This window comes from Mus caroli, unplaced genomic scaffold (genome assembly GCF_978045245.1).
Source record: "Mus caroli unplaced genomic scaffold, Mus_caroli_1 scaffold_3, whole genome shotgun sequence".
Taxonomy (NCBI): Eukaryota; Metazoa; Chordata; class Mammalia; order Rodentia; family Muridae; genus Mus; species Mus caroli.
The window spans coordinates 27,399,130-27,424,867 of NW_028227258.1; the positions used below are offsets into that span (position 1 = coordinate 27,399,130).

At 40.2% G+C, this 25,738-nt stretch overlaps 1 protein-coding gene across 4 annotated transcripts; it reads left to right on the forward strand.

Annotated features, from left to right (window-relative positions):
• The first annotated feature begins 1 nt into the window (after nt 1).
• On the forward strand, nt 2–24,600 carry Aimp1 (aminoacyl tRNA synthetase complex interacting multifunctional protein 1). Of its 4 annotated transcripts, none has more exons than XM_085835517.1 (7): nt 2–102; nt 7,338–7,471; nt 9,186–9,299; nt 10,104–10,268; nt 14,043–14,254; nt 17,696–17,864; nt 24,365–24,600. In XM_085835517.1, exons 2-7 carry the CDS (start codon nt 7,363–7,365, stop codon nt 24,529–24,531), a joined length of 936 nt encoding a protein of 311 aa, XP_085691643.1. In that variant the 5' UTR covers nt 2–102; nt 7,338–7,362; the 3' UTR covers nt 24,532–24,600. The 4 variants fall into 4 exon arrangements, with proteins under 4 accessions (XP_085691643.1, XP_085691641.1, XP_085691642.1 ...); XM_085835515.1 differs by lacking the exon at nt 2–102 and adding an exon at nt 258–442; XM_085835516.1 differs by lacking the exon at nt 2–102 and adding an exon at nt 264–339.
• The last annotated feature ends 1,138 nt before the right edge of the window (nt 24,601–25,738 follow it).

A 25,738-nucleotide genomic window follows, 5' to 3' on the forward strand; every position in this document is an offset into this window, starting at 1 on the left:
GACGTCACATCTCCGAGACGCAACCCAGGGGGAAGACCCCAAAACTTCCGGCCGCCTGTCCCTTGCCCAGACAGACAGCCAAATGTAGCGAGTGAGAAAGAGGTGAGGGGAGATCGGAGGGAGGGAGGAAGGAAGTGGGAGATGGGAGCTCAGTGTGGTACAGGGAGAGAGCTGGCGCAGGCAGCGGACGGCCGATGAGCGGTGAAACTGTGAAACGCTCAGGCATTTATCCGGGACAGCCTCCTGGGTCCTTTCTCGCTGCCGGGGACTGCGGGAGGCTGGCCCTTCCTTCTCCCGGCTGGAGGCTGCTCAAGAGCTGCGGTTGGGTCACCGCTTCATGTGAGTGTCCCGATCCAGAGTTCTTCCCTTTCTCACCCGGGAAAAAGAACCTGACCTTCTGTGTAGTAGTGGAAAGCGCGGTCATAACCTCCACCCACGTGCGGTGAGAAGCAGAAAAAGCTTGGCCCCCTTTTGATTCAACTTAGTTTGGGGAATGAATACGTGGCCGAGGGAGAGCATGCTACTGGAGGCAGGGGATGAATGCATTACCTTGTTTCCTTTTAAGTGAGAGTGCAAAGGATTTCCAGTGTTTGTACGTGAGGACGGGTTGAAGAAGGAGATTCCTTGATTTCAACAGATATTAGAAACACCAGCTACCACTATACTCCCGGCAACAGTTTAGTTATTGGATAAAGATCCATAAACAAAGTAGAAATGACTGTCAACGAAACGGACAAAAATCCCAGTCGTTGCCTCTCGGCTAGAGCTTATTGTTGAAGTACCGCATTAAAAGTAAGGTGAACACTCCGTATTTTAATATTGATATGTTTTGCTTATGGGTATGTGTGCATGCCCAAATGAGTTTTTGTGCAAAACTTGTGTGGAGGTAACCGCGGAGGCTAGAAAGCATCAGACTCCTGGGACCTGGAGTTACCTGTGATTGTGTGCTCCTGTGTAAGTGCTGGGGCCTGAGCTTGGGTTCCCTGCAACAAGCACTAAACACTTTTTAGTGTTGGCATTTTATACTTAAACATTTTAGATTATAAGTACTGCACAGAAAAGGTATTAAGCCATAAAGAAAGGTAGATTATTTGACATGGTTGCCAGAGAAGGTTCTCAAGGAAAAGATGGCTTTCTAGGAAGGAGGTGACACAAATGGAATTAACGATAGAGAAAACCTTCAAGAAGTACAGTCAGTCATAAGGCCAAGCCATTGCGAAGGCCATGCAACGGAGGAAAGAGGTGAGGGGAGATCGGAGGGAGGGAGGAAGGAAGTGGGAGATGGGAGCTCAGTGTGGTACAGGGAGAGAGCTGGCGCAGGCAGCGGACGGCCGATGAGCGGTGAAACTGTGAAACGCTCAGGCATTTATCAGGGACAGCCTCCTTTGGTCCTTACCAAAGTATGAATGGGTCTGACCAATGCCTGTGGGCTCAGAACTGAGAGAAGGGATTCATGATGGAGACAGAGTGTGGGCTAATCGTGGGGAGTGAAAGCCATAGAAGGTTTTCCAAGGCCAAGTAATGTTACCCAGCTTCGTTTTAAGAGGGTTACTCCCTAACCCTCTTAGACTGGGTGCAGAAGTGAGGAAGGAGATCAGTTAGGAGGCTTTTGTTTTTACCTCAAAGGGAACATACCAGTGGCTTCAATAAAGGTTCTAAGTGACCAGTCAGGTCTTGAGTGTCCCCAGTGCACATACAAAGTGTTTCCCAAATAATGAAAGCAATTAGGCTTTGGGAAACATTTTGAGTGAATTGTGTGAATTTCAGAATGACAAACATAAGTTAAAGTCATGGTTTTGCCATATAATAATTGGATGAATCCAGTCAATACATGTACTTCCTCCTGGTGTATAAAATGATATCTTACATGGTGGAGAGTCAATGTCAAGTGTCATCCATTAGTTATTGTTCTTATTTGCATTCTTGAATTGGAAGTAGGCGTGATGGTGTGGTTGAAGCGATTGGTTAACTTATTTTAAAAATGAAACGATAAAAGATTGTTCACTGTGATCACAGGAGGCCTAGCCAAGCCTTTTGCATTTTATGTCTGTATTCTACGGGGAGAAAAGGTTTTGAATTAAGTCATAATATTATAAAAGCATGGATTATCCCTTCATAGTAATCAGTCTTACCTTCTCCCCTCATTGTCATCATTTAATATGGCTAGAACTTCCTGTGTCCTCATCAGAAAAAAAGAAAAAAAGAGAAAAAAAGGCTCTTTGGTAAAGGGATAAGAATCTAGAATAAATAGGAGCTTCCACCAGAAACAGTCTCAGGTCTTCTATGGGTTTCAGCAAGGCTTGGTTTAAAAACTTACCAGTGGGATTAATGTCAGTGAGTGGTTCTGGAGTACATTGCTCTCACATCTAATCGCAGTATTTACTTGTCCTTACCTTCTGACTTGTGACATGTGTGTTAAATGCCAACAGGAATTTAAAGTGGTCTAAGGTACCATGTTGCTGTAGAATATCTTGGCAATTAGATTGTGAAGCAACTGGGGAAATGTTTAGAAGGCAAGATTGGGAATGAAGGGAAGAAGAGAAAAAAACATGATTGCTATTAATTCTCACATTTATATCTCTGAAACTGGGATGTATTTTTAAATTATCTACATCTTCAGACCACTCTAGATTACCCTCTGGTGACATAGTTTTCATTGTGTCAGTTATGAAAGTCCTCATAAATGTTAATGTTATTCCGTTGTGTGCCATGTTGGTATTTAGCTTATTAAGTATAATTCCTATTTTATGTATACTTTTAGTGATTGTGACTTAGAGTCAAAATGAAGTTACTGTGTATTCAGAAATACAAGAAAACAAAGTAGTAATATAAAGCAACAATCTAAGTCTAAATTTAAAAAGGTTTTCAGTGAACATAATATATGAAAAATATTAAAGTGGTTTACAGGTTGTGACCCAGCTAGCCCATCAGTGGCTGTCCACTACCCGAATGTCCAAGAAGGAAGCTCGGAGTTGTTCAGCCCATGAGACTGGACGTTTCAGATGGTCTTAAATATGCACCAGCCTTCCAAAGGAGTAGGTTCTAATGCCAGGGAAGGGATGGATTTGCCGGTGAGAGTTAGCGCAAGCAGGCTAAAGGAGTGAGCTGCCATCTTCTATGTTCTTTATATGGGCTGACAACAGGCATGGCCCAAATTAAAGGTGGGTCTTCCCACCTCAAATGATTTAATTAAGAAAGAAAAAAATCCTTTATAGGTGTGCTTAGCCTCTTGGGTTTTTTAATTGCAGATATAGTCAAATTGACAACCACAAATAGCTTCAAAATGTGTCTAATGGATCAAGAGCATTGGAGCAAATGAATCTACAGTGTGTAGAGGAAGTTCAATTATATATGCTATATGTATGAATGAAATTAAAATAGTAAACTGTTTTTGGAGTAGTTTTATTCTTGATGGCATCATAGATTTGATGAAGTTGAGTGTTGGGAAGTATTATATTTAAGAAAAGTACATTTTTTTTTTTTTTTTACATAATTGTGATTCTGAAGTAGTGCAATTAGGGATCCAGCGAATAGAAGGGCATTTCCAAATTTCTGTAGAATTCTTGTGCTAAAAAGTAAAATGAAAACTGCACATGAAAATTTGGTTTTCAGTAACTTTTGAAAAAAAGTAAAAGTTTTCTAACTTTCAGAACCTGGTGCCAGAATGGTTGGTAGTTAAAAGAAATCACAGGCAATTTGAATGAAGTAGGAATTTCAACTAAGGAGATTACTGAAATAACAAAGCAATCCAGGAAAGATAGGAATCTCAGAAAGTCGTATCTTAAGTCATGTCTTACTCTTTGATGTGTACTCTAAATTCATGCATTTGGTATTGTGTGTACTTAACCATGTAATGCATTGCTCTCTGTGTGTTTCATGAAACATCACAAATTGAGTCAAAAATCTTGTGTAACAATTTCATGCCTTTCCAATGTTTTTATCATAATTTTTTTATTAGTACTAGAGAAAGCATCAGTAATGTACAGGAATTATGTTTGATGTGTTGCCTTCCTACCTTTTTCGTGCTCTCCATAAAGTTCTTTTATGAGCAGGTACTGTACATACAATGAAGCATTAAATCTATTTTCATCTCGTTTTTTTAACAAGTTACCATAGAAACCAAATAAACATCTCAGATCATCCAGACAATGCAGCCCCAGTCAATGCTGATGGGTGCTGTGTGCTTCAGGTTCCGGCTGTAATTAGATTGGAAAATGCCTGATGATTAATTATGTGTGGAGAAACTACAACATGCTCATTACAAGAACTAGCTCGAGCATCAGATAGACTTGAGTTTCAATCCTCATTTACTGCCTCTACTACCTGGGAAAATTAATTTCAGTTGTCTTCTGTTATAATGTCTTCTGTTGAAATTTTCATAAATGATTCATGTACTTAGGCAGCAAGTAATAAATATTTTACAAGTATTATATGTTATTTCTATTATCATGTATGAGAAGTGTGTATATCAGAATAATAAAGGCTCTGAGTTCAATAAGGAGACTTTTTAAAAAGATATTTTTATCTTAATGTGCATGTGTGTGTGTGTGCGCATGCATGCCTGCATTTGTGTGCATGCACCATTACGTGCATACCTAGAGCCTGCAGAGGCTAGAAGAGGGGTTCAGCCTGGAGCTGAGGCTACAGGTGGTTGTTGAGTGTCCATGTAGATGCTCGGAATTAAACCTGGGTTCTCCAGTCCCAAGGAGACTAAATACTTTCAGAGTAAGCCTGCACTTTGTACTACAGTAAAATAAAACCACTGTGGAGTAACTAACATAAAATAGTAAGATGAGCTCTAGATTACCAGGCAAAGGTTTAAGTTTTCAGTGTTGTTAAAGTAGCACCATTTCCCTAAACAGAACCATATTTATTTTCCTTCCAGTCTTCTGTGTTTCCCTCTTTTGTTTGAAAGTTTAGTGAGTGCTTATTTTCTCTCTCTACTGTGAACACAACATGAGACAAATTCAGGGGTTGTAAGAGATCATGGACATAAATTACTTTTAGGAACCTGACACTCAAATGAAATTTAATAGTGTCAAGTTGGCATATGTCATTCTATTATTAACCCTGGGTGGCAAGGGTGACCCTAAACTGCGTGGTGATGATTTGTGATTGCAAGAAGACATAGAGATCAAGCTCTGAACAGCAGTATCCAGGCAACATGTGAAGGAAAGGCCCTATGGAGGGGTGGGAGAGCAGGTGAGAGCATCCTAATAGAAATTCAGACAGTGAAGCAAGAAGTTGTTCACACAGCCCACACACACAGCCTCTTAAGTGTTTTTCACTTAAGGTTGGTTGACTGTGACCGCCTTTTCTAAAGAACTGTATTCTTCTACCATTAGTTGCATATTGCTAAAAACATTAAGAAAAACATAGGTGTCTGTTAGCTTCCTCTTTGCTGCTGTGATTAAAATGCTGACCAAAAGCAACTTGGCTGAGGAGCCGTTTTGTATTTCTCCGTTTAGTTAGCAATGAAGTTGGAGCAGGAGGAAGGGTGCTTACAGGCTAGCTCTCCTGCTCTCCTTGAGCAAGCATTCTTGTGATAGGTCAGGACTCCCTGCCCAGTGACACACCACGCGCTTCTTCAGGGGGACTTCAGACTACTGGACTCCCTTTCCTTCTGTCGACTGTACTTCCTCCTCCAGGAGTCTGCTCAATATCCCAAGTCTTTAGTTTCCGCAGTCATGTGGCAGTTTCTGTTTGCAGGTAAAGATGCAAGCTTTTCAAATGCCTTCCGTGTAGTCCTAAGGCCAGGACAACTCACATACAGTAAGCTCCCTGTTAAAAACACAAAGTTCTGAACTAATGTAGTGATACTTGATGGTCTGTGTGCAAGTTACATTTTTATTTATGCCCTTAAGTGTTCAGAAAATCATGAAAATAGTAAATAGAGACCAACAACAACAATATCATGCCACCAAGCAGCCCACTGTGTTCCAAGCGTCTTGAAGATAAAGATTGTATGGGTTCCTTTTTGTGTTTGAATGGCTAAAGTACGAGTTTGTGGAGAGCATGTGCTTAGCTGCTTCCTGGGGCTTTTCTCGACTGGATTGCTGTTTATGCGCCCCATGCTATTAGCAACTTGTTACATGGTGCTTTGCTTGGGCATCTACATATCCCATCATGCATTGTGAAGTTGAGAGTATTTTGAAGGTGGTTGTTCTTGTGAAAAATGTAACCGCTTTTAAACATTTATAATGTAGGGCTGGTATTAAATAGCCTTTTCAAATAACAAAACAGTTGTGTTATTTGTTAAACACTTGAAGTCTTGCAGTGAGTGCCTTTACTCCTTGAAAATTGGTATTTCTGCAACACTTTTGTCTTATTTATCATTATTTGTTTTATTTTTAGCTATAAATTGGTAGTAAATCAGGAAAATATGAATATTTCATATTGTTAATAATTTTTAATTTTGGTTTTTGAGTGTGTTTATCTTTGCAGCAGCCAGTTTAACGCAGTGAGTTAATCTCTGATGTTTGCTTATATGCATTTTACTGTACCTTAACAATACTTTTCCTTTAGATTTATTATAAAAATTCTAAAAATTATTACAAAGGTTATTGTTAGATCTCAGGTAGTCCATAATGAGCTCAGACTGGACTGGAGAAGGAATTCTGCATTTAGATAAAAGCCAGCATTCCTATGGAACTTGGAAAGAGTTGCCATTCTGCCATTTCTCAACCTCTGGCAGAAGGGACATGTGGCTATCTGTGGTGTTTATCAGCATATCAAGTGCATGCTGGCCTCTGGGCTGCCTCAGTATCAACAATTACCTGTTACACATTTCAAAGTCCAACTAGCATCCTGCCCTTCCCTCTCCTCCTTGTAATCCTCTAAGGCTTTAAAGTTTTCCAGCCTTAAATCTAGTTAAATAGCATTTATTTTCTGCACTTAAGAACAAAGTAGATTTTCTCTTCTAAACAAATACAGAAATTTGTTCTTTTAACATTTCTGCCCAACTTGCTTTTCTTTATCTTCTTTGTGTGTGTGTGTGTGTGTGTGTGTGTGTGTGTGTGTGTGTGTGGTTTGTGTGCATGTGGGTGCTTGCTATCAAAGGTAGTGCTGGCCTGCTTTCTAAGGGTATCTTCTGTCTCCTTCCAAGATGACAGTCCTGGCTACAAGGCATATACATAGGTTATGTGACAAGCACTTCACCCACTGAACCATCTTCTCAGACCCTGCTTGCTTCTCTGTTCTCTAATGAAAAGCATTTAAGGTATTGCTCAGTTGTAGGAGAAAGTGTTTCTTCCTCAGGTTGCTTTCTCAACATCCTGTAAAAAGCTCGTTTTCTTTCCATTTCCATAGTACGGTCATTGCTTTCCTTTTTTACTTAGGTTTCTCTGTCGATTCTGGGGAAAGATGGCAACTAATGATGCTGTTCTGAAGAGGCTGGAGCAGAAGGGTGCAGAGGCGGATCGGATCATCGAACATCTCAAGCAGCAGGTTGCTCTTCTTAAGGAGAAAGCAAGTAAGGATGTTTAAACGGTCTAAGGAAATACTGACCGGAAGATGTTTACTGTATAAATTATAACTTGATTATTTTAATTATGGCTTTTAGAGTCCCTTAATTTTCAGTATAAAAGTACTCTAGGATTATGATAACTTAGAATTGATCTATAGTGAATGTCGTATTTGCGTTTTGATATGATAAAATACCAAAAACAACTTGAAGAGGAATGGGTTTATTTCAATTTATAGCATAGTCTATGTTATGGGAAGTCAAAGCAGGAACTTGGAGGTGGGGACTAAAGCATAGGCCGTGGAGGAACGCTGGTTACTGGCTTGCTTAGATGCTTTCTTATACACATAGGAACTCCTGCCCTGGGGAGCCATCACCCACAGCGTTAGGCTCTTCCATATTAATCATTAGTCAAGAAAGTCCCGTATAGACCAGTGTGGTAAGGCTTTTCTCAATTGAAATTCATTCTTTTTAAAAGACTCTTAATTTGTGTAAAGTTGACAAAAACTAACCAGGGCAGTAAATAATAATTAGAGAAAATAATAATATTGTTTTAGGACTGATAAAAGAAGAGTCTATCATTTAAGAATAGTTCTTATATTATTAGAGGTTTATAAGATGAATTAGGGAAATATAATGAAATCAAGTAATACTCTAAGTTTTAAAGGCTAAGATGTATAATTTTCATATTCTTTGTTCTTTGAGGTTTTTGAGAAATTGCTACAGTGTATAAAAAGAATCTGCTATATTTCTTAGGAACTTGATCTCATTGATTTATTTATTTCTCAGTAGCCATTGTTGGTACTAAAATCAAAATTATAGATTTACTCTAAGAATAAGGAATGTGGGCTAGGGTGTGACTTGATGGTGGCCTCCTATCGTGTGTTTGGGGCCTTCGGATTGATCCTGGCACTGAACAAGACAGAGGTGGTGAATGAGCTGTGAATGCAAGAAAACACAGTGGACACTGAGTATTAAAATTTTCAGATGTGATAAAAACACTTTAAAATGCATTGCATTTGTATATGTAGTAGCTAAGGTTCCAGTGAAATTAACTATTTATATGGTTTACACTCAGAATTATACAATTGTATACTAGAAAGTCCTGCTGAACATCTGGAATCCTTGGCTCCTGCCTAATAAATTCCAGAAATAACTTAATTGTGACTACCCAGAATAATCCTTTCTAGAGGATACTGCCTTCTCTGCAAAGAATCATCACCGTGTGCTATATTGTTTATTAGGTTTTTACAGAGGACAGAGAAATGATATTAAGGAGAATAACTACAGAAGATACCTCCTTTGACCTCCGGGCTCTACATACCCATACATGGGGTGTGTGTGTGTGTGTGTGTGTCCCACTGTCCCACTTTCTATTTTATAAATTTTTATCAAATTAACTGATTATGGATCAAATATATACATGGTGGTGAGAATATGTTCACTAAATATATAGATTGATTTCCTTGTTTTGAATCTCTAAATCACTATATTATTTACATCTTCAGAGATTAGGTTCTGTGAGAGTCCTATACCCAATGTCCCAATGACTACCAATAGATTGCTAATACTATTAACAAATAGTAAATTGTTATCAAGCAACTGGCCAAATATTCGTTTCTGTCACTACTTCAGCTGTAGCGGTACTTTCTATGCCTTTTTCAGATAATATCCCAACAGGACATTTGAAAAACACTTTCTAACTGAATTGTCTTGATTCTAGTTTTGCAGGCAACATTGAGAGAAGAAAAGAAACTTCGAGTTGAAAATGCTAAACTGAAGAAAGAAATAGAAGAGCTAAAGCAAGAGCTGATTCTGGCAGAAATTCATAATGGAGGTGAGTATGAGGTGTAGGGTGCTCGCTTTACAATCTTATTATTTATGTTTTTTCGTCTTTCTCATCCTCAAAAAGTATAAGAAAAAAATTGTCTTCAGTCATCTTTATTTTATACCTTAAGACAATGAAACTTAGAGGTGCAAATTACTTGTTTAAAAAAAAAAATCAAAGAACTTTTGTTACCCAAGCCACCCAAATAATTACCAGGTGAGCTACAAATCATAAATAAAGTTAAAATGTTATTGACTTGTTTAAGAAAGCTTCCTCTCTCTCCTCTTGTTTGTGCTGGAGTTGGGAGGGCTGGATGTGTGCATATTTGCATGTGTGGCTCATGGTTTCTCATGCGTGTGGAGGCCAGCGATTCATGATGAGGTGAACTTTTGTTTTTCCACTTTTTTTTTTTTTTTTTTTTTTGGTTTTTCGAGACAGGGTTTCTCTGTATAGCCCTGGCTGTCCTGGAACTCACTTTGTAGACCAGGCTGGCCTCGAACTCAGAAATCCGCCTGCCTCTGCCTCCCGAGTGCTGGGATTAAAGGCGTGCGCCACCATGCCCGGCTTGTTTTTCCACTTTATTCTTACTGTAGTTGCTTACTAATGGATGAATGGAAATCAAATCTTGTGACCTTAGTTAATTGTTTAAAAAGGTTTAATTTTTTGATAGATATGTATAGCATCAGAGAATGTATACTTGATGAGCATATATTTAAATGTTTCTCTTTAGAAGGGTTCACATATGTCATGTACAAACATATTGTTCCACTTTTAGTTTAATATGGGTGACACTGTTCATTTTCTGTGATTCAGTGGAGCAAGTGCGTGTTCGATTGAGTACTCCACTGCAGACGAACTGTACTGCTTCTGAAAGTGTGGTGCAGTCTCCGTCAGTAACACCCACTGCCTCTTCTGCTACAAAAGAACAGGTCAAAGGGGGAGAAGAAAAGAAGGTAAAAGAGAAGACTGAGAAGAAAGGTACATTTCATCAAGAGCTTGTTTGACTTTTGACTTTTATCTGGTAATGTTAATTTTTTTTTTTTTTTACAATAAAAAAGGTGTATTTCCATTTACCTGTGATGTCATAGACAGTAGACAAGAGCATGTCTAATGACCTACCAAATTGTATTATTCTTTTTTTTTTTTTAATTTTTAATATTTTTATTACATATTTTCCTCAGTTACATTTCCAATGCTATCCCAAAAGTCCCCCATAGCGCCCCCCACTTCCCTACCCACCCATTCCCATTCTTTTGGCCCTGGCATTCCCCTATATTGGGGCATATAAAGTTTGCAAGTCCAATGGGCCTCTCTTTCCAATGATGGCCGACTAGGCCATCTTTCGATACATATGCAGCTAGAGACAAGAGCTCCGGGGTTCTGGTTAGTACATCATGTTGTTCCAACAATAGGGTTGCAGATCCCTTTAGCTCCTTGGGTACTTTCTCTAGCTTCTCCATTGGGAGCCCTGTGATACATCCAATAGCTGACTGTGAACATCCACTCCTGTGTTTGCTAGGCCCCGGCATCGTCTCACAAGAGACAGCTATATTTGGGTCCTTTCAGCAAAATCTTGCTAGTGTATGCAATGGTGTCAGCGTTTAGAAGCTGCTTATGGGAAGGATCCCTGGATACGGCAGTCTCTAAATGGTCCATCCTTTCATCACAGCTACGAACTTTGTCTCTGTAACTCCTTCCCTGGGTGTTTTGTTCCCAGTTCTAAGAAGGGGGACAGTGTCCACACTTTGGTCTTCATTCTTCTTGAGTTTCATGCGTTTAGTAAATTGTATCTTATATCTTGGGTATCCTAAGTTTTGGGCTAATATCCACTTATCAGTGAATACATATTGTGTGAGTTCTTTTGTGATTGTGTTATTTCACTCAAGATGATGCCCTCCAGGTCCATCCATTTGGCTAGGAATTTCATAAATTCATTCTTTTTAATAGCTGAGTAGTACTCCATTGTGTAAATGTACCATAATTTCTGTATCCATTCCTCTGTTGAGGGACATCTGGGTTCTTTCCAGCTTCTGGCTATTATAAATAGGGCTGCTATGAACATAGTGGAGCATGTGTCCTTCTTACCGGTTGGGACATCTTCTGGATATATGCCCAGGAGAGGTATTGCTGGATCCTCCGGTAGTACTATGTCCAATTTTCTGAGGAACCGCCAGACTGATTTCTAGAGTGGTTGTACAAGCTTGCAATCCCACCAACAATGGAGGAGTGTTCCTCTTTCTCCACATCCTCGCCAGCATCTGCTGTCACCTGAATTTTTGATCTTCGCCATTCTGACTGGTGTGAGGTGGAATCTCAGGGTTGTTTTGATTTGCATTTCCCTGATGATTAAGGATGTTGAACATTTTTTCAGGTGCTTCTCTGCCATTCGGTATTCCTCAGGTGAGAATTCTTTGTTCAGTTCTGAGCCCCATTTTTTAATGGGGTTATTTGACTTTCTGGAGTCCACCTTCTTGAGTTCTTTATATATATTGGATATTAGTCCCTTATCTGATTTAGGATAGGTGAAGATCCTTTCCCAATCTGTTGGTGGTTTTTTTGTCTTATTGATGGTGTCTTTAGCCTTGCAGAAGCTTTGCAGTTTCATGAGGTCCCACTTGTCAATTCTCAATCTTACAGCACAAGCCATTACTGTTCTATTCAGGAATTTTTCCCCTGTGCCCATATCTTCAAGGCTTTTCCCCACTTTCTCCTCTATAAGTTTCAGTGTCTCTGGTTTTATGTGGAGGTCCTTGATCCACTTAGACTTGACCTTAGTACAAGGAGATAGGAATGGATCGATTCGCATTCTTCTACATGTTAACAACCAGTTGTGCCAGCACCATTTGTTGAAAATGCTGTCTTTCTTCCACTGGATGTTTTTAGCTCCCTTGTCGAAGATCAAGTGACCGTAGGTGTTAATATTTTTGTGATGAATAATGGTATCAGAAAGAAAGTTCAATCACTTAAAAGCCGAGATGAAGTTAACACTTTCATTGGGGTTGAATACTGACAGATATGTGGATGTTGACGCCATTGAGAGGGTGAAGTAAGTTATCTTACGCAGAGAGATCAGCATAAATAAAAGCAAAAGGTGCAAGACGTGTGAGTAGACTTGGCTGTGTATCTGGAACTCCATTCCAAAGAAGTCACAGGTTAGCTGGCACTGGCTGGCTTATAGTTATTTAGGAAATAGGACAGTGACATCCTGTCAAAACAGAATTTCGGCACTGAGGCATGCAATGTTAAGGAACTGGTCAAAAACAGCATGGCAAAAGGTCTCACAGTATGCTCAGGCAGCCACCGAAACACTGCAGTCGGCCCCATATGTCCCTTTCCTTCAGTCTTCATAGCTAGGTAACCAACAAGTTCTGAAATTCTTGTCTCCAGCTATGTCTAGGTTCAAGTGCGCTGTTGACTTGTGAGAGGCCATATTTGTTCAAGTGCGCTGTTGACTTGTGAGAGGCCATATTTGTTCAAGTGCGCTGTTGACTTGTGAGAGGCCATATTTGTTCAAGTGCACTGTTGACTTGTGAGAGGCCATATTTGTTCATGTTCTTAAGGTTCTTTGTTTCACCATTACCTGTTATTGAAGTAGTTTTTCAAGTAAGCATCTAACTTCATTCAAGAGATTTTTCTTTTAAATCTGTTTTTATAAGTCCTTCTTAAATATACCTCCTATTTATACTTATAGTCATTTACATTTTTTTTTTCCTTTGGTTTCTCAAGACAGGGTTTCTCTGTGTGCCCTTGGCAGTTCTGGAACTCACTCTGTAGACCAGGCTGGCCTCGAACTCAGAAATCCGCCTGCCTCTGCCTCCCAAGTGCTGGCATTAAAGGTGTGCGCCACCACTGCCTGGCTCATTTATAATTTTTTGGAAAATGCAAAATGTCTGCAGGCTTTATGAACAGATATAAGTAATTTTAGCACCCAGTTCTTGTTAGTCCTTTTGCAAATAAATATCATGAGGCTTTCGAAATACAAAATAATCCCGTGGTTTGATCTTACAAATTTTGTCTGATCTCTATTCTGTCTGTGTGACTGGCAATCTAGTCACTTCTAGAGAACAAGAACACAAAACTTAACTGGATTCTGTGAGGGTGCTTATATGCTATACACACATTGTTCAGCAGGGTAGCCAGAATCTAAATATGGCTATTGAATATTAAAATAAAATTATGCATATAAATATATTTTTATGGTTTATAATGCAGGATAGTGAATTGTATAATTTATAATACAAAGGCAAGATGATTTTGTTATTTTCTAGTATTTATGTTTGTTGTAGAAATCTTTGCTAATCTATGTATGATGGAGAGCATGAGATTAAATGCTGTCCATATTTAAGCAGCTCTGTCCCTCCATAAACGTCCCTGCATAATGGTTGCATCCTCTACAGGCCCTCTCTTCCACCACACAGGAGTAGTTGTAGTGCCTCTGTATTTCCTTGTGTGTCTGATGCTAACACACAGTCACTATTCAGTAGTTCCCTTTACCCACCGGTTAGCTTAGGAATTTGACATCATAAGAGATTAACAGTGATGATAATAAGAAAATAGAATGATCAAAACAATAAGCTACCTTTTTTTTTTTTTTTTTTTTTTGATTCAGTTCTTTTAGAGAAATAGGTTTTAGGACTTGAGTGGTTTTTTTTTTTGATTCCTGAACTCTTTAGCACCGGTAGCAGAGGCTTCTAGTGTTGTTTTTTTGTTTGTTTGTTTTATGTGTAATGCTTTCATATTCTTAATCCCTAGGAGAGAAAAAGGAGAAGCAGCAGTCGGCAGCAGCAGCAAGTGCTGACTCCAAGCCTATGGATGTGTCGCGCCTGGATCTTCGAATTGGTTGCATTGTTACTGCCAAGAAACACCCTGATGCAGATTCACTGTATGTCGAGGAAGTAGATGTGGGAGAGGCAGCCCCGCGCACAGTCGTCAGCGGGCTGGTGAATCATGTTCCTCTAGAACAGGTGCTGTCCCACTAGAGACACTGCCTACATGTGCCACTTAACGGGATCTGCTCATGTGCTGCTGCCAATGTCACGTGAATTTCAGGATTAGTTAGTAGGGAGCGTGAGTGATGGGGGCGGGGGAGCACTTACTGCTATGGAGAGGACCCCGGTTGGACTCATAAAAAGTTAAAAAATAAATAAAAAAATAAAGGTTTAAGATGAGTTTCAGAAAAAGGTATATAAAACTACCACAGAGTTGAAAGGCCTGTAATATAAAATGAACCAGCCAGGTGTGGTTGCACACGCCTTTAATCCCAGCACTCGGGAGGCAGAGGCAGGCGGATTTCTGAGTTCCAGGACAGCCAGGGCTATACAGAGAAACCCTGCCTTGAAAAACCAAAAAAAAAAAAAACAAGAAAAAAAGAAGCCAGTAGGACAGAAGTGTTTATGTCTCTGTTCATGTGTTAATTAATATATGTGAGTGTGGTGGTGTATGTTCTTAGGGTGAGCGTGGAGGTCACAGAACGATCTTGGAGAGCCCTTGCCTTCCACCTTTTAAAAGATAGTCTCTTGTTTATTTCTACATGCATATAGAAGGGTGATGCCAGAATGTTAGGTTATCTTTCATAGTGTTTAGTTATGTGAAATTTCCCATGAAAATATAAATATTGTAATTTTAATTATTTAGGAATTGGGGTTCTTTTCCACTCTTCACTGCTTTCTCTTATATTTTTGGTTGCAAGCCTACTCTTTAACAGCTGACCCATCTCTCCAGCCCCACTGCTTTCTCAGTGCAGAACTGACAACAGTCCTTAGTGTGTGAGTAGCAGATACTCAGTCTACAGCTTCAGCCTGGGTGCAGGTGAGGTGGAGGGGTGTCAGCTCTGGCTGGGATCTAACATTACAGTGCTTGTAGCATTGCACGGTTAGGCTGATAGTGAATAGTTTCTTGTGCTAGGTCCTAGTAAAGAAAGAGAGACTCCATTTCTGCCTAGAGCATCATTTCTTTTATGCTCTTGGTGATGTGATCTGGGCTGTTATGTACTACTCATTTCGCACTACCTTAACACGAGGCAGTTCAAGGACGGAATCTTCGCTTTCAGCTTCACACACTCCTTTTTTGAAACTTTAGTACCTGATTATCTGAGCCAGAAAAGATTGAGTTTTGACTATTCCATGAAAGAAATTTAATTGTGAGGAGGAAGTCATAGTTTAAAATTCCAACATTTCCTCTGCTCCTGTAATTTTGGCACTCAGAATGTGCATGTGTTTTTGAGAAAGCATAGCTACAATTTCTACTACTCTGTATTCGGGTGTTAATTATTATTCTGTAAACACAGAGCTGGGCATTTAGAATATGTAAAGGAATTACAGTTCGTTCTGAGAACTGCCTTGCAGGACAACCATGTTAAGATCAGATTCATGCTGTGATGCCACCCTTCAGAGCAGTGCTGCCTCACTGGCGGTTCTGCCCCCGTGCTCCTCAGCTCTAAAGCCCTCATCTCGACAATCTGGTTCTTATTTCTAGTCCTTCACTTTTGAATACAACACTCTTGAAAAGTTAAAGATTCACTTTACGTCTGTAATAGCAGCGGTAAGAATCAGGGCGGTGTTGAGTTTGCTCTTTCTGAATGTCATGGGCCACAGTGAGCTGGTGGCATGTGCTCCTCCTGTCGCTTCAGGGCCCTTGCAAAGGCTGCAGATTCAGCATCAAGATGGCTGGCTCTACCTCTCTGTTTATATTCACTCTTCGACCTAGGATACCTCCATACCACTCATTCATATTTCTAGATACAGTATATATTGGCTTCCTGGTGTGAGCCAAGCACTGTTGCATGCAGAAGATGAGGGAGCAGAGTAAAGTAGTAGGTCAGTAGGGGGAAAGGTAGGTTTCTTTGGAAGGGGGGAAAAGGAAAGAAAAAACTATTCATAAGAAATCTGCTTTTTAAAGTGAAATTTGCTTTTGTTTGTTTGTTTGTTTTTCGAGACAGGGTTTCTCTCTGTAGCCCTGGCTGTCCTGGAACTCACTTTGTAGACCAGGCTGGCCTCAAACTCAAAAATCCACCTGCCTCTGCCTCCCAAGTGCTGGGATTAAAGGCGTGCGCCACCACCGCCCGGTGGAATTTGCATGGAATTTGCTTTTTTATGAAGGTATCAAAATATCAACTTATAAGTGAATTGATTATATTAAATAGAGATAAATACCAGGAGGGAATTAGCAAAGACTGTACGCTGAATTAGGCTGATTATGATATTGCCACTTTATACAAAGCAGTCAGGTAAAAGTACTTCATGGAGAAAGTGACATTTGAATAGGATGTTCGGAGGTGAAACAATCAAGTCACATGTCCTGTGTCAGGCGTCTGGGGCAGCCTGGTGCCAGTGAGAAGAGCACGGTGAAGAGTGGGGAGTTGTGGGAGAAAAGATGGAGGTGCTAGGTGACAGGGTCTTAGAGATCACTGTAAAGAGCTCAGGTGTGAGCAAGGTGAGGGCCATTGGTGGGGTTTTGACCAAAGAAGTTATAAGCCTTATGCTTTGGTAGGATTGCTCTTGTGGCTTTCTTGGAGGGTGGGTACTTGATAGATCAATGAAGATTTCCCCATTCTTAAAAAGTGATTAATTTGACACATGTATGTGTACTCCCCACATCTACTTTTTAAGACAGGGTTTCTTTATGTAATTTTGGCTGACCTTACCCTCAAAATGATCTTCCCGCCTCTGCCTCCTTCGTGCTGGGAGTGAAAGTGTGTGGCACTGCACCGAGCTTTCCGTTATAAGTCTTTATAGAGTTAGTCTTTGTATTTTGGTTTTGTTCTCATGCCAGGGTTTCTCTGTGTACCTGTGCATGTCCTGCAACTCACTCTGTAGACCAGTCTGGTGTTGAATTCATGAGACTTCTTGCCTCCACCTTTCAGTTGCTGGGATTAAAAACATGCAGGACAACAGGCAGGTTTAGACTCTCCTTTGACATCTGAGACATTTCTGTATCTTAAGTTAGATTCTTAGAAGACACCAAGAAAGAAGCAGCAGCTACTCTTGAACTGACTCATGGAAAAGCTGCACATAAGGGTTTCTTCTGCTCTCAGAACTGCGGTTTCCACAGCCATTGAGCAAGGCTGTTTATGTAAACATCTGTCTAAACCGTGAGTTCAAGACAGGACTAGAAAGCATTCTGAAAGGCAGGAACACTTGGCCTGTAAACGTGCCATTTGTCTGTTAGGTTTTCCTAGAGGAAATGAGCAGCTACCATCAGATCCTGGAAAGACTGCATTACTTTATTTCACATACTGTTCTTACATAGATTTGGTTTTTATAAATTGTTATGATGTGATATTTTCAAGTCCTTGAAGGGAGGCATTAATTTATGAAGAGTATTCAAGCCAAGTGTGCCTGTAGTATTCGAGACATGATTATTCTAAATCTCTGCATATCTTTAGTCATTACTTTTGTTCTACACAGATGCAAAATCGGATGGTGGTTTTACTCTGTAATCTGAAGCCTGCAAAGATGCGGGGAGTTCTGTCTCAAGCCATGGTGATGTGTGCCAGTTCACCAGAGAAAGTGGAGATTTTGGCCCCTCCCAACGGGTCCGTTCCTGGGGACAGAATTACTTTTGATGCTTTTCCTGGTAAGTACTAATTATTTAAATGGTTTGGAATCAGCTTTTAAAGTAGTGTTTATAAAGCTTAGAGGTTAAAACCAGTCCTGTGTGTGTATCCCACAGTGAGCATAACTCCACGTGTTACTTGAAGTACTACAGAGGTTCTGTCTTATGTAAAACACTCATATTTGCCCCTACAGAACACTGTGACAGAGATGTGGATCCAATTGATGTGCTGTAAAATTATTTAAGCTGTAGATGATAACACAGAGGGAGGCCAGCGATGGAAAGTAACATTTCATTTTATACAGTTTGCTCTTTTGAGTATAAATAATCCTGAGACAGCTGAAGTATCGTAATACAGGAGAAATAAGGAGGGTTTCTTGTCTTGTTTTATTACATTTGGAGATAATATCTCATCTATAAGCCAGGCCATCCTCCCAAGTGTTGGAATTCCAGGCATGAGGCACCATGTCTAGCTTAAAAAAATAGATCTTTGAAGCAGAATAAAATAAAAAATGCCTGCCAGATGTAGAAGATGTTTATAAGAACAGGAGTCAGGCTAGCTAATCTCATCTCAGTAGAAGCCATCTGTATGTAAGGGAGCAGCCTTCACGCCATGGCCACAGACATCCTGGAGGAAAAAGGTGCTGGGGATACTTTCTGCTCACACTGTCAGTATCTATCCTTGGGAAACACCCGCATCCTCAGCCCCAGAAGGTTTTGCCTTCCCTTGGAGCTTCTGGGGAAGGCTTTGGCACTCCATGGGACTGTGGCTTTGGGGTCCTTGAGATGGCTACGCCCATGTCAGCAGCAGCACAGACTCACCTGGGACCTCTACTCGGGGCTTCCTGCGCTCCCATACATGCATGTGTCTCGACATAGTCACAATATATATTTATCTAACATTAAATCATTTAGGAATTCAATAATTTTTTTCTTTTAACATTTACAATCTGTTGAGAAAAAGATAAATAAACCCAGTTGACCTTTTTGTATTAGCATTAGCCTCATTTATTATTTGAACACCTAAGAATTAAACTGGGTGGAGTGTGTAAAAAGTAATCCCAGGGCTTGAAAGGCAGACTGAATTTATTTATTTATTTATTTATTTATTTATCCATCCATATATTTTTATTTTATTTTATTTCTTGGTATCATAAATCAAATATTTAAAAGCAGAAGAAATCCACCTTAGTCATCCTATTTACACAGTTGAAAACTGGGCCCAGTGGCTGGCTTATGAATTCTTTCAGCTCCTGTATTATCATGATAACCTGTCATTTCCTTATCTCGAGTTAACAGGTGAATACCTCTAGATTTTGAATCCATTTGTATTGTGTGCTTGTTACTAGGTGGGAAAGGCAGTCTTCCTTGAGTTTCTCACTGGCCTGGCGTTTGGGCTAACAGCCCAGCACGAATGTCTTGCTTTCTCCATGTTCTTGAATTCTGTGCATTGACTTGGCTGTCTTCTCATGCTTCATGATCTTCAGTCTGGCATTTCATCCTAATTCTCTTATGAGGCATTTAATGTCCCGGAAAAGTTAATATTTATAAAGAAAAACCTAAATTTTAATATATGAGATTACTTAAATAGCTTTATCACTTAGAGTGTGCCTAACCACACTGAACACAAATAACTGCTCAGATTTGGTCTGAGTACTCATCTTATATAGGCTTCCATACCAACTACTGCTTCGGAAGCAGCAAATCGCATAAGGAACAGCAATTTAAACCACATGCGTCAGCTGGTCTTGGAGTGTTTTGTCTTGTTTGGGGTTTTCCTTAAGATGCTGTCCTACTTGGGGTTTTACTGCTGTGAACAGACACCATGACCAAGGCAACACTTATAAGGACAACATTTAATTGGGGCTGGCTTACAGGTTCAGAGATGCAATCCATTATCATCAAGGCAGAAGCATGGCAGCATCTAGACAGGCATGGTGTAGGAGGAGCTGAGAGTTCTACATCTTTATCTGTAGGCTGCTAGCACAATACTGTCTCCCAGGTAGCTAGGATTAGGGTATTAAAGCCCACGCCCACAGTGACACACCTACTTCAACAAGGCCATACTTCCCAACAGTGCCACTCCTTGGGCCAAGCATATACACACCATCATAGATGCCATGTCTAGCAGTTGGTTTATATCTTTGTGGGTTTTTTAGGTTGTAAAGCAGAAGGTATCCTTTGGAAAAAGTTTCCTCCTTAACTATTTTTTCCTATTACACAGCCAGAAACTCGCGTAGACTTTAGAAGATGCTGCATACCATGTATAGTATAGGAAGAACTAAAAGTCACCTAACATTTTTAAAAATAAAATTGAGGGCAGATATAAATTTTAGTATTTAAATATACTGACTGGTCCCTAAAGCTCGAAGTGGAAATAATTTTAAGGCAATTCTGTAGCCAGAAGACAAGGGTCATGATAGGTTTTTAGATTGGTTTGAGTTTTTGTTTTTCTGACATTGCACTATTCATGGTCTTAATAATAAATGGAAATTTACATTTAGACGTTTAAACTCCAAGGTCATGCTTAAATCCATTTATAATGAGCCTTAGCAATAATAAAAATTAATCTTTTTTTTTAAAGTCAAACTTAACTATGTTCAATTTCTCTTCTAAAATCCACTTGATGCAGATTTCCTTCTCTACTAATTCTCTGCTATGGATAAGGAGATCCCCATTACTTGGTGGAATACCATGGCTGGTTTTCATTCTCTTTAACTCACTTGGATCTGGGCACCATACTCTGTGGTCTTCTTTCTCTGCTGGTGGCCCCCTTACATCCTCTTTGGTGGCTGATCCACTGTGAGTTCTCACTGAGAGCCTCAGACCTTGATCTTTAGGCCTTTGCCTTTCCTTCACAAAGCCTTGCTCATTTCATCAGTTATGTGACCAGATACCTAGTAGACCTCTTTGCTTTCATTTCTCACAAAAGAATATATGTCCCTATCTTTTAAAAAAAGATTGACTTATTTTGCATGTGTGTATGTGACTGTACATATATATGTGTGTACCATGTGCATGCCATTGGCCACAGCAGCATCCCCAGGACCTGGAGTTACAGGCAGTTTAAGCCACCTTAATGGAAATTGAACTTGGATCCTCTGTCAGAGCAGCAGGTGCCATCTCCAGTGCTCCATGTCCTAATCTAGCCCCTTTCCACAGCAGTTTCTCTTATAGTGTAGCCTAACATAATGTCCGAATTAGCCCTCCTACAGCAGGCATGACCATGTGCTGGTCTTTGTGCTGATCTTTGACATATGTTTAGCAAGCTCAAAGGATTTGCGGTTTTTAGTTTAAGAACTTGTATTGTCAACATCTAATTTTTTGGTAGCTATGACTGATGAAAAAGGAAAAGAAGGTTAGGAAAATACTGTCCGGGTGATGACATAACAAAATGAGAATAGACTTCTGTAAGACAGTTTATTTTTAAAAGATATTTGAAATATGTTTCCATTTTTTACATTTTAAAGTGTGTGTGCTGGTTTGTGTGCATGTGTTTGTGCAAGTACGTGTGCATGAGTATACCAGTGGTGTGATATGGACATGATAGAACTATTAGTAGTCAATTCTCTCTTTCTGCCTACGGGTCCTGAGGTTCAAGCCTAGATTGCCGGGTGTTTCACCTGATGAGCCAGTAATATGGCTCAAAATCTATTTTTCTTCTCATTTCCAACTAGTCTAACACCCCATTGAATACTACATTATTGAGAGACATTTTTGGTAAAGCTAAAAATTAACACCAAAATCAAGACTTTTTCAACAGTTAAGGTCCAGTGTTCGTATGTAAAAGGTAAATTTTCAAAGGACAAATGTACAAGATACTCAGATTTGGCTCTAGAGCATACCCATAGAGTGAGTATTGTTTCCATGAAGTAGATCACATGTTGTTGGCAAACTTTGATCCCAGCAGATTAAAGCTGGGAGGCAGAGACAGCTCATCTCTGTCTGCACAGTAAGTTTCATGCCAGCCAAGGCTGTATAGTGAGTCCCTGTCTTTTAAAAGAAAGTTATGTTTATACTATAGCATCATGTGTAAGAAGGAATGCAGCACACCTGACCTAAAAAACCACCGTGCTAAGAACCTTCTGACAACTGCTGAGCCTTTATCATGACATCATTGTGCTGGTGCAGGATGCCTTGCTGCTGGCGGCTTCTGGTTAGTGAGGATAGTGGTTAGCAAAGGTTGACAGTCTTTTAAAACTATGTGGTGAAGTTGGCCACATGCTAGTCATTTCTCATTCCATTGCTTATCTTGAGGGCTGTGTACACGAGCAGCACCTTGGCCCGGCTGTTCCACATGAAACTGGCTCAGTTTGGCCTTGGCTTCAGGCTCTACCTATAGTTTCTCATTCCTTCTCCCACAGCGGCAGCCTCCTCTACTGACGCTTTCTGACCTCAGAGTCACCTATAGGGTTGGCGGTGCCTTTTTCTAAACCTGTTTGTGTTGCTCGCTTCATTGCACAAGGGTTCTTTGGGGCATCTAGAATAGTGAATTCACATCTTTCTCAGCTTTGCCCACACCCATCGGGCAATCACTGCTTGGGACAGCTAAGACCCTATAGCATGTATTTCTTAAATGATAAAACTTGAAACTCAAAAGTAACTCCCTGACACATGGGCTACAAAATTGGAGCTAAGTTAGGTATAAAGAAATCATATTATCTCCACTACAGCCCTTTTGGTGCCCAGAAATGATATTTTGGAAGAAATTGTTTTACTGAGCTGTAGTCACAACAGTGGGCCTAATGTATTCTGTAAGCCTTAGCTGTAAGCAGGTCTGCTATCGTAGGCATCCCTTTTATAGAGTACGGGTGGAAAAGATTCAGTGTAGCTCTATCATAGTTCTCTCCAGTTTTGGAATGGTGGATGAACAGCTCTTTAACTTAAAATCACTAGCTGCATTAGCCCTCATTAGTAGTCAGCCTGTCCTTTGATGCTCTGAAGTTGCTGTTGACTTCAACTATGAACACTGTATATAGGGTCTTCTAATGTAATATTTGATCTATACTGAAGATAAGTTTGTTGATATAACCACCTATGGCACTTCATCTCAGCTGGGCCTCCTAGATGGTCTACTGTAATTTCTACATCAGCTTTTGTGGCTTCACCTTAAAGCTGGTGTGAATCTGGGTCTCTGCTTTCTGAACACATTATCAGTTTGACGGGGTCTTGGTGGAGGGGTGTGAAATTCAGTGCATACGCCTTGCTAAACAGTTTCTTTGTTCTAGTGTCCAGGATTCTGAAATACCTGAATACTTTACAAGATTAACCTTTTAGAATGACTTAGAAGCAAGAGAGTTCTAGCCTTGCAGATCTAAAGGGAAGCGGGATTGCATTTTGTTGATGGCTCCCCTCACCTATTAGTCTCTTTACTGTCAGATGGTCTGAAACGAGGAAGATCCCTTTCTTTGACTTGAATCTGCTTTTCAGTTATACTTTCATAGTGTGTTCTACTAGACGTATATCATTTATTGAGCTATTTGGTATGTATTATATACATAAGCATGGTTTTGCTTTTTCTTCTTAGTTTTTTAGTCACCAAAAGGCACCAGAGCCAAAAAATTCCTCCACTTGTATGTGTGTGTGTGTGTGTGTGTGTGTGTGTGTATACAGTGAGTTAATTACATGCAGTAATGGGATAGTTCTGGTTCCCTGTCAGTAGATAGAAGAATTATTTGATCTGTTACTTATCTTAAAACTGAGACCACAGATACTTCACTTCTAATTTGTCTTCTGTTGATTATAAAGTACACATTATCAGTTATCGCAAATAGAGGGATTAGGAGTGATAACAACTTATTTGAGGGCCATTTGTTTTCTTTGTGAGCAACAGCATGGCATATCAGGAGGCCAGGTGCTAGCTGTCCCATAGAAATGGGCTCTGATGGCATATCCTCCTCTGCCTGCTGCTGGTGTGACTGGGCAGTTTATCTTCTCTCCTTCAGTTTCTCTATGGGTAATATTAGAATCAAGATTGTTGTATATATTTCAGGCAACAACATATGTTCCTAGTGTTTGGAAAATGCTGCTCTTGCATTCTTACTGCTTTTATTCCGTCATGCAGGGTGTGTGTCATGCATGTCTTACACCCTGCCGGGGGTAAAAGGTCAACCTATCTAAATGGGCTCCCATGTTCCTAGACTTTATTTACACGATGAACTGGAGATCTTACAACTTCCCTGAGTAACTTGGGGCTGGAGATGGAGCTTAGATGCTAGTGTACTTGCTTAGCAGTTAGGAAGCCTTGGTCAGTTCCCAGCACAGCAGTAATAAAAATGAGGATAACTTGAAACAAATTATTAAGCTGTATTGTCTAAAAAAATATTTAGAGTTCCTAAGGAAACGATAGTAACAGTTACTAGTCACGAGTATGCACTGCTGGTGTGAGAATACGGTTAAATGTAAGGATGCTGATTCAGGCTAAAGGTCAAGCACTATCAGAACCACAAGAAGCCTGATTCTAGATCGTGTGAACGAGCCTGGGTGTTAGTCATGTAACTTTCTGGTTTTTCTCTGAACAGGCGAGCCTGACAAGGAGCTAAACCCTAAGAAGAAGATCTGGGAGCAGATCCAGCCTGACCTGCACACCAATGCTGAGTGTGTGGCCACATACAAAGGAGCTCCCTTTGAGGTGAAGGGGAAGGGAGTTTGCAGGGCCCAAACCATGGCCAATAGTGGAATTAAATAAGTGCTCTGTAACTGAAAGACATTGGTGAAACCTTAATAACAATAAAGAGAAGTGTGTTTATCACTTACATATAAAATGTGTCTTGCTCATTTTTTGTGGGCTTTTGATTCGTCTTTCTCAATTTTTGCTTCAAGTCTGTTTTTTCGGATACTTTCTCACAACAACAGAAAACAGAAGCTTGCTACCCCAGAGCTAGAGTCACTGCTATGAATATACCTGACCGTGTGCTTTGGAAGCCTTTGGAACTGGTTTGTTCAAGAGTTTAAAAGATGCAGTTTATGCCAGTTTGAGAAAGCCTAAACTGATAGGGGGAAGGTAAAAAGAAAGGGGGTTCTGCTGGGATCCCAGCAGACCGTGAATGCTGATCAGAACACGGACAGTAAAGACTGCTAACCAGGATTCAGACAGGAACTTGATTTGGACTGGGGGTCATTCCTGTCATATAGGACAAAGAGTTTGTTAACATCCTGTCCACACCCTGAGATTTTGTGTAAAGCTGAGTTTAAAGATCAACACACCATGGATGTGGTCTGGATAAAGCTGGCTACATTTATAGTAGAAACCACAAAGTTCAATTGCTAAAAGTAAGAAGATTTGAATAAATTTCAGGTTGACCAGGAAAGATGTTTGAGGTCGTGGAGGGTATTATGAAGAGTTCCCAGTCATTAAAAGATGCTGAGAACTCTGTACTAGAAGGTTCCTTGAGGCCTGTCTCTGGAGCTGCTCAGGCCTTGTTGCAGGCTGGAAGATAAAAGGCATTAATTACTCTTTTGAAAATGGTTTGAGAATAGAATCTGCTGTACAGAACCACCTAGGCCAGTGGGTGTCAGTCTGGTCCAGGATCCATTGGGGGTTGTGTGAGTTTAAAATTGGGATTATTTGCTTTTAAGATGGATTTATGTCTGAATCACGTGGGGAATTTTGCCGGTGGTTCAGAACTAGGATAGGGAAAATTAGTCACTGGCTCCAGAATAGAGAGGCAGTGATAATATTGCCTGCTATGTGCAGGTATTATTCAATATTGTCTGTGGCTCAGATGTTAATTCCACTCTCCTGGGAGAGGTTGTGGATAAGGAGTGAGTCACGAATTGGAGGGAGGAAGAGGAGGCTACGATTAAAGGCTTTTAGAACAGGTATAGCAGAAGGGCAAGATGTAGCTGCTAGAGTTTCTCGGTATCATGGCAGATCCATCAGGATTTGCCACCAG